Raw genomic sequence first — 10,761 nt, 5'->3', positions numbered from 1 at the left:
TGAGAGCAGACAGTGTTGACAAACAATGTTGCAACCTTGTGTGGGAACCGCAGGTGCAGAAACACAAAAGAAGAATCCCTGTGGGATGCAGAAACTGTGCAACGTTCACATTGTTACTCAGCCAGCGTTTTTCGGTCTGATGGACTCGTTGCATTTTGTGGCTTTTAATGTTTAATGAACATAAGTTTATTGGGATAAGGTAAACATCTGTTCAGTATTTTAACATAAAAGTGTTTGATTGTGAGGGAGACCCACAAACGCTGGCTGAGTAACAACAATATGAACATTACACAAGGGTTAATTGAATTAAATGAGTCAAAACACATAAGGGCAAATTTTAATGGAGGAACTTTACAGAAGTGTGACACAGGATGACCTGATGAACATGAAAATTAAAGGAAAATAATTAAGATACATAAAAATTAAAAAAAATACTAAAGATTGAAAACAGCATAATACATAAAAACATATACCACTATTTTTGCTGAACTTAACTGATGGGTTATGGACCTAAAAATAAGCTTCCATGTAAGAAAAACAAAAAAACAAAAACTCACTCTCCATCTTTTTTATCGTCACAGTCCTGTGTCTTCTCTTCTTCCTCCACATCTCCTTTACCTGCCATCTTCTGCTCCTCTACACCATCTACCGCTTTTCTTTCCTTCTCCTCCTCTGACGCTTTTACTGTGTCGTCTTCCTTCTCTTCTACTTTGTCGTCTTCCTTTCCCTTCTCTGCTGCTTTGTCGTCTTCCTTCTCGCCTTCTTTCTCTTCTGCTTTGTCGCCTTCCATCTCTTCAACTTTGTCACCTTCCATCTCTTCAACTTTGTCATTTTCTTTTCCCTCCTCTGCTGCTTTGTCATCTTCCTTCCCCTCCTCTGCTGCTTTGTCATCTTCCTTTCCCTCCTCTGCTGCTTTGTCGTCTTCCTTCCCCTCCTCTGCTGCTGCTGCTGCTTTGTCACCTGCCTTCTCAGGCTCCTCCGTCTTGGGGGGGTCGTCTCTGACCACTTCCTGTAAGTTGTACTTCTTGTACACGGTGTATTCTCTGGCCACGCTGACACAGCACACCGCCTTGATGACCTCCAGCATGATGGTGAGGTCCGGCTTGCCCAGGTTCACTCTGTTCTTGGAGTTCATCTTCCCCACCAGGCCTGAAAGACAAACACAAGTTGTGGATGTTGTTCCACTCCCGTCCTGCAGACGGCGCTAACAAGTAAGGTGCCAGCTACAAACTGCATGTTTGTTTAAAACACCGGTGCCATCTGCTGGGTGTTTGTTACTCTGCTAACCAACACACTTGGATGTGTTGAAAACTAAAATAGCGGCTTGTTGTCTGTTTTTTTATTGGTCTACTGCACATTGAATTAAAAAAAAAAAAGATTTTAAAATGTGAAAAATAGAGCAAATTGGTAGACATGTGAATACAAAAGGCTTTAATGTTGATAGCTTTGAATCTAAATATTTATTTTAAAAACTGTGGTCAACATTAGGCAATTCCAGCCAATCAGAAGACATTAATTCTCAGCAAAAAAAAAGGGTGTGTGTATACCTGAAATTAACAAAACACACAAAAAAAGCTGGTTATATATTTGTGTTAGGTGGTGGGTGATAATGGGAATTTGGTATCGCTCCGATACCCAGTAAATAGCGAGCTGTTATCGCCGATACGGATACCAAAACGTTTGACTGGAAATGTCAGCATCGTTAACTAATTGTGTGACCTGGTTAGTTAGTCGATCATGCTTGGAAGAACACAGGAAAAATATTTCATGAACAATGTAAAAAAAAAAAAAATCACTTCATTTACTACATTGTATTGTAGACAATTGATGGAAAAAGTGGTAACCGCAAAACAAAAACAAAAAAAAACAACAATGTGCAGTAACAAAAATGTAAACAAAACCACTTCCAGCATTCCACGCCGATATTTGTGAAAAATTACGCCAGTAGTCCGGATGGCAGGGAGGGGAGGGGCAAAGACAGAGAAAGAAAGTGAAAGAAGAGATAGAAAAGAGAAAAAAAGAAGATACAAGATATAAAAAAGTGTGGAGGGAGGTGTGGCCAGCGTTGCCTGCAGGAGCAAAGGTCACCGCCTCTGTCCATGGTGCTGAGGACAGAGCACCATCAGACGGGGGCGTGGCAGTGCTGACGGCGAGACACAGCTGGCAGGTGATTAGATTTCACAGGTGGTACGTGTTAATCTAATCATCTTTAACAGTAAGCGGCCGGGAGCAGGAGGGGAGAGAGGATATGGACGTGGCTGAAAAGTCGCGTCCTGCTGGAGAGAAAACTTGTGCTAAAACAAATGATTATTAAAACCTTGTTAAAACCTGCAGGCTGGGCTCCTGTGCCGTGTCTGACAGTGGGACTGCGAGGAAGCAACATCCACAGGGTGAAAGAAGAGTAAAAGAAAGAGAAAAGAGAGAAAGAAAGAGACAAAAAGAAAGAAAGAAACAGAGAGAAAGAATAGACAAAGAAAGAAAGAGAAATTGAGAAAAATAGAAAAAAGACAAAGAAAAAAAAGAAAATGAGATAAAGACAAAGAAAAAAAAGAGAGAAAGAAATAAAGTGTGACAAGCGGTAAAAATGGATGGATGGAATTAAAAGAGAAAACGAAAGAGATGGAAAGAGAGAGAAGAAAAGAAATAAAAAAAGAGAAAGAAAGAAGGGACAGATAAAAGAGCTAAAGAGAGAGAGAAAGAAAGAAAAGGAGACCGATAAAAGACAGAGAGAGAGAGAGAGAGAGAGAGAGAGAGAGAGAGAGAGAGAGAGAGAGGACAGATTAAAGAACTAAAGAGAGACAGAGAAAGAATAAACGACAGAAAGAAAGAAGGAAACAGAAAAAAGAGAGAAAGGAGACAGAAAAAAGAGAGAAAGAAAGAGAATAAGACAGATAAAAGAAAAAGAAAGATAAAAAAGCAAGTAAAAGGCAGATAAAAAGGCATAAAGAGTGAGAGAAAAAGGAGACAGGAAAATGTGATGGATGGAAGAGAAACTGTAAGAAAAAGTATTGATCCATTATCAATACTCACCTTGGTATCAATAGTCAGATGGATACACCCACCCTTAATAGGTGGTGATTCCCGTAGAGAAATACCTAAATGGACTTTCAAATCAAGATGGCCGACAACCTATATGTTCCACAGCATACTGTAGGTACTTTGAAGATTTTCATGTGTATAGTAATATGTATATTACCATATATACATAAATATATCAGGGGGTTGCCTACAGCCACAGCCGGTGCGAATTACATTCCAAATTAAGAGCGTGTGGCGTTGAAATCCAACACGAGCGGGGCGGAGAGTCTACCTGCGACGGATTTGATGACATCCTCCCTCTTGCTGTGGTTGTTGTTGCGGGCCTTGTAGACCACCTGGTAGGTGGCTGTGTTGGGCCTCTTGAACCAGGGCTGCAAGAAGGTGGACAGGTACTTGAGTATGTCGTCCAGGAAGGCCCTGCATGTCCCCATCACCTGGGAGAAGCGACAAAAGAAAAAACAGCCCAATGATTCTTGTTCATTCTTAACTGGAAGAGACGCTAGCATGCTAAAACTGCTGCAAAATCATTTTCAAATCCTATTATAATTACAGATGTCCGATAATGGCTTTTTTGCCGATATCCAATATTGTCCAACTCTTAATTACAGATTCCGATATCAACCGATACCGATAAATACAGTTGTGGAATTAACACATTACCGTATTTTTCGGACTATAAGTCACAGTTTTTTTCATAGTTTGGTGCGACTTATACTCAGGAGCGACTTATGTGTGAATTATTAACACATTAGCGTAAAATATCAAATAATATTATTTAGCTCATTCACGTAAGAGACTAGACGTATAAGATTTCATGGGATTTAGCGATTAGGAGTGACAGATTGTTTGGTAAACGTATAGCATGTTCTATATGTTATAGTTATTTGAATGACTCTTACCATAATATGTTACGTTAACATACCAGGCACGTTCTCAGTTGGTTATTTATGCCTCATATAATGTACACTTATTCAGCCTGTTGTTCACTATTCTTTATTTATTTTAAATTGCCTTTCAAATGTCTATTCTTGGTGTTGGGTTTTATCAAAGAAATTTCCCCCAAAAATGCGACTTATACTCAGTGCGAAGTATATATGTTTTTTTCCTTCTTTATTGTGCATTTTCGGCCGGTGCGACGTATACTCCGGAGCGATTTATAGTCCGAAAAATACAGTAGTGGTCAATTGTACGGAAGATGTACCGTACTGTGCAATCTACTAATACAAGTTTCAATCAATCAAAAACAAGGTTTTCCAAAATAAGAGAACAACTTCAACTCCAGTTATGGAAAAAAATGCCAACATGGCACAGCCATATTTATTATTGAAGTCACAAAGTGCATTATTTTTTTTAACATGCCTCAAAACAGCAGCTTGGAATTTGGGACATGCTCTCCCTGAGATAATCCTAATACCCACTACAACTATGGGAAATACTATACTTTGACTTTCACAAAGTGCATTATTTTTTTAAACATGCCTCAAATGCCGAAAATATACTTTTCAGTTCTTATGTGTCTTGTGCATGTTAAGAATTGACAATAAATCATCTTCTTCTTCTTAAAACAACAGCTACAAAAACAATGAAGGCACACAGCTTCAGTCCAGAGTATACTAGAGCATACTTGCCAACCTTGAGACCTCCGAATTCGGGAGATTAGGTGGTAGCGGGGGGTTTATATTGTAGCGTACCGGAAGAGTTAATGCTGCAAGGGGTTCTGGGTATTTGTTCTGTTGTGTTTATGTTGTGTTACGGTGCGGATGTTCTCCCGAAATGTGTTTGTCATTCTTGTTTGGTGTGTGTTCACAGTGTGGCGCATATTTGTAACAGTGTTAAAGTTGTTTATACGGCCACCCTCAGTGTGACCTGTATGGCTGTTGACAAGGTATGCATTGCATTCACTTGTGTGTGTGAAAAGCCGTAAATATTATGTAACTGGGCCGGCACGCAAAGGCAGTGCCTTTAAGGTTTATTGGCGCTCTGTACTTCTCCCTACGTCCTTGTACACAGCAACGTTTTAAAAAGTCATACATTTACTTTTTGAAACCGATAATTTCCGATATTACATTTTAAAGCATTTGTCGGCCGATAATATCGGCAGTCCGATATTATCGGACATCCCTAGTGCGGTTTATATGCTGGAGTGCTCTATAATCCGGAAACATACAATATGTGTGGTTCCTGTTGATATCGTATCGGATCAATATCGGTGTCACCCAGTACTCAAGGCTCTAATATCCGTATTGTGTTGATTGAGAAAAAAGCTGTATCAGGACACTACTAAAAGTGAATTTAAACACTTAATAAAGCTTTCATGGTGGACACGGTTTGATCCTGAAACAGATTATTTCCTCGATACTTCCAAATTCAGAAATGAACAAAAGACAACTTGGCAATTCAATGTGCTAAGAAAAATAAATTAAAATATTTCTGGCGTCTCACCGGCAGCATTCGAAGGATCACGCGCGTCTTTTTCTTCTTGGTGGCGTGCAGATCTGACAGGATGTGATGCACCAGCTTATCTGACTCTACACCAGAAGGCAAAAAAACACAACAAAAGACATTTTTGGACTATTTCTGCACAGTTGAAGTGAATTATATTTATATAGCGCTTTTCTCTAGTGACTCAAAGCACTTAACATACTGAAATCCCAATATCTAAGTTACATTTAAACCAGTGTGGGGGACACTGCGAGCAGGTGGGTAAAGTGTCTTGCCCAAGGACACAACGGCAGTGACAAGGATGGCGGAAGCGGGGATCGAACCTGGAACCCTCAAGTTGCTGGCACGGCCACACTACCAACCGAGCCGTAACGCCCCAGTTGTAGATAACCATGATATTTACATAGTGTGATAAAACATTCAAGTCCACTTCAAATGACAAGGTTTACCCAGATTGCGGGTTCTGATGAAGATGACGTTGTTGGCGCCGCTCTCAAGGGCCTGGAAACGCCGCTCTTGGTAACCAGGGGGCCCTCTCAGCTGCGCCACTTCCCTCTTCAGCGCATCGTCCACGTCTTCATCGGGGCAGCTCCCCTCGCCCCCTGGAAACTGTCCAACAGTGTGAAAACCACATTTAAACTGGTTTAAAGGTTATGCAAAAGTGACTTAATAATAATAATGTTGTAGCATTATTATATCATGTTTATGAGCACCAAACGGGAGAAAAATTAATCATCCCTTCACTTGCTGGCTCCACTGTTGAGAGAAAAAGGTGCTCAAACGCTCGATTTTGAAGTTAAGGATGTCATGAAAGAAAAATTGTTAAAAAACAATATGTGGAGGGGGCGTGGCCTGCGGACCTGCAGCGAAGCGGGGTGTGCCAGGACCGGCTTCGAGATCCGCGACAGGTGCGTAGATGGCCCGCCTGGGCCTGCTTATCTAATCACCTGTCGCTCTGTTAAAAAGGCAGCAGCAGCCGGGGAGCAGAGGAGAGTTGGTGGTGGAGCACGAGCGAGACTGACACAAAAGACAATTGCTGAAAAGCACAACAAAAGACGATTCACTGAAAAATAAACATTTTTGTAAACCTGGAAGAGCCTGTCATGTCGGTGCTTGGTGGTCCGAAAAACCCGGAGGAAAGAGTCTTCCACACAAATAATAAAACAATCTTTGCAACACATCTTTAAAATCGAGCACTTTTATCTTCAAAACCAGTTTAGCTCCATTTGAATTGCATTAAAAACACAATTATTTACATTCTGTAACATCCATCCATCCATCCATCCATTTTCTACCGCTTATTCCCTTCGGGGTCGCGGGGGGGCGCTGGAGCCTATCTCAGCTACAATCGGGCGGAAGGCGGGGTACACCGTGGACAAGTCGCCACCTCATCGCAGGGCCAACACAGATAGACAGACAAAATTCACACTCACATTCACACACTAGGGCCAATTTAGTGTTGCCAATCAACCTATCCCCAGGTGCATGTCTTTGGAGGTGGGAGGAAGCCGGAGTACCCGGAGGGAACCCACGCAGTCACGGGGAGAACATGCAAACTCCACACAGAAAGTTGATACATTATATGCTTGAATGATAGGGCTGGGCGATAAAACAATATCAATATATATTGCGATAGACATGTTATTGATATCAGTAAATGCTTTTACATATATTGTGTAAATATTACATACATGTTATATTTTATATTGCTACTACGGTACATTTTTTGTCAATTTTATTCCTGCATTGTCCTTTCCATCCTTACACTTTCCATCCTGTGTAACTGAGCTACTGTGTGGAACAATTTCCCTTGTGGATCATTAAAGTTTGTCTAAGTCTAAGTCTTTCGATCATTTTTTCTTCTTCTTTGTTGCGATCAAGGTTGGTTGCACGAAAAGGAAAAGAGTTCTGTGGTCTGACGAGTCCACATTTCAAATTGTTTTTGGAAACTGTGGACGTCGTGTCCTCGGGAACAAAGAGGAAAAGAACCATCCGGATTGTTATAGGCACAAAGTTGAAAAGCCAGCATCTGTGATGGTATGGAGGTGTATTAGTGCCAAAGGCATGGGTAACTTACACCTCTGTGAAGGCACCATTAATGCTGAAAGGTACATACAGGTTTTGGAGCAACATATGGACGCCCCTGCTTATTTCAGCAAGACAATGCCAAGCCACGTGTTACAACAGCGTGGCTTCATAGTAAAAGAGTGCAGGTACCAGAATGGCCTGCCTGTAGTCCAGACCTGTCTCCCATTGAAAATGTCAATCAATCATTCAATCAATGTTTATTTATATAGCCCTAAATCACAAGTGTCTCAAAGGGCTGCACAAGCCACAACGACATCCTCGGTTCAGATCCCACATATGGGCAAGGAAAATGTGTGGCGCAATACGAAGCCTAAAATACCACGACGGAGACCCCGGACTGTTGAACAACTAAAGCTGTACACCAAGTAAGAATGGGAAATAATTCCACCTGAAAAGCTTCAAAAATTGGTCTCCTCAGTTCCCAAACGTTTACTGAGTGTTGTTCATCATCATCATCGTCATTTCTTTTTATTCCTTTCATGAAAATGCATATATACAAGCCATATACAGTTGACACTTTCATTGTTTTTTTGTTTCTTATACATTTCCATGATCAGAAAGGAGCAGATGGAAGAATATTATTCTTATATTTATCTGCCCCCTTTTTAACACAAATTATTTTAGATGGACTTTATCACTGTTCCCTCCACCAACACACTTTTTACTGAGTGTCGTTAAAAGGAAAGGCCATGTAACACAGTGGTAAAAATGGCCCTATGCCAACTTTTTTGCAATGCCATTAAATTATAAGTTAAAGGCCTAGTGAAACCCACTACTACCGACCACGCAGTCTGATAGTTTATATATCTATGATGAAATCTTAACATTGCAACACATGCCAATACGGCCGGGTTAGATTACTAAAGTGCAATTTTAAATTTTGCGCGAAATATCCTGCTGAAAACGTCTCGGTATGATGACGTCTGCACGTGATGTCATGGATTGTAGCGGACATTTTGGGACAGCATTGTGGCCAGCTATTAAGTCGTCTGTTTTCATCGCAAAATTCCACAGTATTCTGGACATCTGTGTTGGTGAATCTTTTGCAATTTGTTCAATGAACAATGGAGACAGCGAAGAAGAAAGCTGTAGGTGGGAAGCGGTGTATTAGCGGCCGGCTGCAGCAACACAAACACGTAGCCGGTGTTTCATTGTTTACATTCCCGAAAGATGACAGTCAAGCTTTACCATTGGACTGTGGAGAACTGGGACAACAGAGACTCTTACCAGGAGGACTTTGAGTTGGATACGCATGCTTGTGGAGATGGGACAACAGAGACTCTTACCAGGAGGACTTTGAATTGGATACACAGACGCGGTACCGTGAGTACGCAGCTGCGGCTTCCAAACATTTGATCGCTTGCCCGTACGTGCGTGCCGCTATGTGCATGTCACGTACATAACTTTGGGGACTTTGGGGAAATATATGTGCTGTATGAACTTTGGGGAGGTGAACAGTACTTTGGGCTGTGGGATTGAGTGTGTTGTGCTGGTGTTTGAGTTGTATTGGCGGGTTATATGGACGGGAGGGGGGAGGTGTTTGTTATGCGGATTAATTTGTGGCATATTAAATATAAGCCTGGTTGTGTTGTGGCTAATAGAGTATATATATGTCTTGTGTTTATTTACTGTTTTAGTCATTCCCAGTTGAATATCAGGTCCCACCCGCCTCTCACAGCATCTTCCCTATCTGAATCGCTTCCACTGCCCTCTAATCCTTCACTCTCACTTTCCTCATCCACAAATCTTTCATCCCCGCTCAAATTAATGGGGAAATCGTCGATTTCTCGGTCCGTATCGCTCTCGCTGCTGGTGGCCATGATTGTAAACAATGTGCAGATATGAGGAGCTCCACAACCTGTGACGTCACGCGCATATCGTCTGCTACTTCCGGTACAGGCAAGGCTTTTTTATCAGCCACCAAAAGTTGCGAACTTTATCGTCGATGTTCTCTACTAAATCCTTTCAGCAAAAATATGGCAATATCGCGAAATGATCAAGTATGACACATAGAATGGATCTGCTATCCCCGTTTAAATAAGAAAACCGCATTTCAGTAGGCCTTTAATGATTAATTGCAACAACAAAAAAAAGTTTCTCAGTTCGAGTCTATTCAATTGAATATAAGTTGAAAAGGATTGGCAAATCATTGTATTCTGTTTTTATTTACAATTTACACAACGTGCCAACTTCACTGGTTTTGGGGTTTGTATGAATTAAATAGCAAGGTTTTACACTTTCACACATTCGCATGACCTCCTGGGTTAACATCCGGGGTCTTGAAAACACAAACATCCGGGGTCTAAATGCACCAAACAGTGAATGCACAGCACTTCTTCAAAGGATTATTATATTTGATGACGACACAATAAAAAATGTTTTTTGAGTGAATAAATAATGGCACCGACCTTTTCTGGGCCGTAGAGTTTATCGGCGTACTCGTTGAGCAGGTCGAAGGCCTCGGCGGTGCACTTCTTCTGGTTCATGTTGCAGGTGACGAGGATGCCTTCCATGCCCACTTCCAGCTCCCTGCCGCCCCGCCACCGTTTGTTGTGCGGCTGGCCGACATAGTGCTTCTTGTTCCGCTTCCTCCCTTCTCCCTGCTGCACGGCCGACATTACGCCTAATAATCAAGCAATAATAAGAATAATAGTGTCAGCTGCGTTTAACTAGCTTAGCTTAGCTAGCTTAGCCGCCTCGTGAGCGCGAAAGTAGCTTTAAGGCGACAGGCGACGATATAAAGGATGTAAAAAGACCACTCAATGTGGTTGGATGCGTCTTTGGAAACGTGCGTTTAAATAAATAAAAAAGTGTAACTTAAGTCACCGAGAGATGATTCATTCAGTCGCAAACATTAGCATGTTTTAGTAGTACATGTCCTCTACGGAGTGGCAGGAGGGACAAAAAGAGTGCAGTTGCCCACTCTTCAGTAAGGAAAGTAACTATTGGCTCTCCTAGGTGACGTCATCGCCTCATTTGCATAATTTATTGCAGTGGATGCTGTAGGAGAGAGGAATGAAGTTGAAGGAGAAAAAAGTGAGTTAACAAAAAAACCGTATAATATACGCTTTTTTTTAAAAGAAAATATACGGCGTATATTTTCTTTAAATTTATTTCAGTTACAGAATAACGTTTTATCAAAAGACTGGAGGGTTGTGACACTGTTCTATCCATTGAAAAAAGGGGAATAAA

The 10,761-nt window shown here is 41.4% G+C and overlaps 1 protein-coding gene across 1 annotated transcript; it reads right to left on the bottom strand.

Annotated features, from left to right (window-relative positions):
* Nucleotides 1-321: 321 nt before the first annotated feature.
* On the bottom strand, nucleotides 322-10,489 carry thumpd1 (THUMP domain containing 1). The gene is made up of 5 exons (XM_062026589.1): nucleotides 9,978-10,489; nucleotides 5,931-6,090; nucleotides 5,482-5,567; nucleotides 3,311-3,473; nucleotides 322-1,149 (listed from the first exon to the last, which is right to left on the bottom strand). Exons 1-5 carry the CDS (start codon nucleotides 10,185-10,187, stop codon nucleotides 554-556), a joined length of 1,215 nt encoding a protein of 404 aa, XP_061882573.1. The 5' UTR covers nucleotides 10,188-10,489; the 3' UTR covers nucleotides 322-553.
* Nucleotides 10,490-10,761: the final 272 nt, after the last annotated feature.

Source organism: Entelurus aequoreus, linkage group LG18 (assembly GCF_033978785.1).
Source record: "Entelurus aequoreus isolate RoL-2023_Sb linkage group LG18, RoL_Eaeq_v1.1, whole genome shotgun sequence".
Lineage (NCBI taxonomy): Eukaryota > Metazoa > Chordata > Actinopteri > Syngnathiformes > Syngnathidae > Entelurus > Entelurus aequoreus.
This window is presented reverse-complemented; position numbering and strand designations above follow the sequence as displayed.

Excerpts from the sequence above, each read along its gene's own strand:
- thumpd1 (XM_062026589.1), bottom strand. The coding sequence starts at position 10,187 with ATGTCGGCCGTGCAGCAGGGAGAAGGGAGGAAGCGGAACAAGAAGCAC. Across the intron at positions 5,568-5,930 it reads CATCAGAACCCGCAATCTGG|AGTCAGATAAGCTGGTGCAT; the intron begins GTAAACCTTGTC and ends CTTCTGGTGTAG. Across the intron at positions 1,150-3,310 it reads TGTCATCAAATCCGTCGCAG|GCCTGGTGGGGAAGATGAAC; the intron begins GTAGACTCTCCG and ends TTTGTCTTTCAG.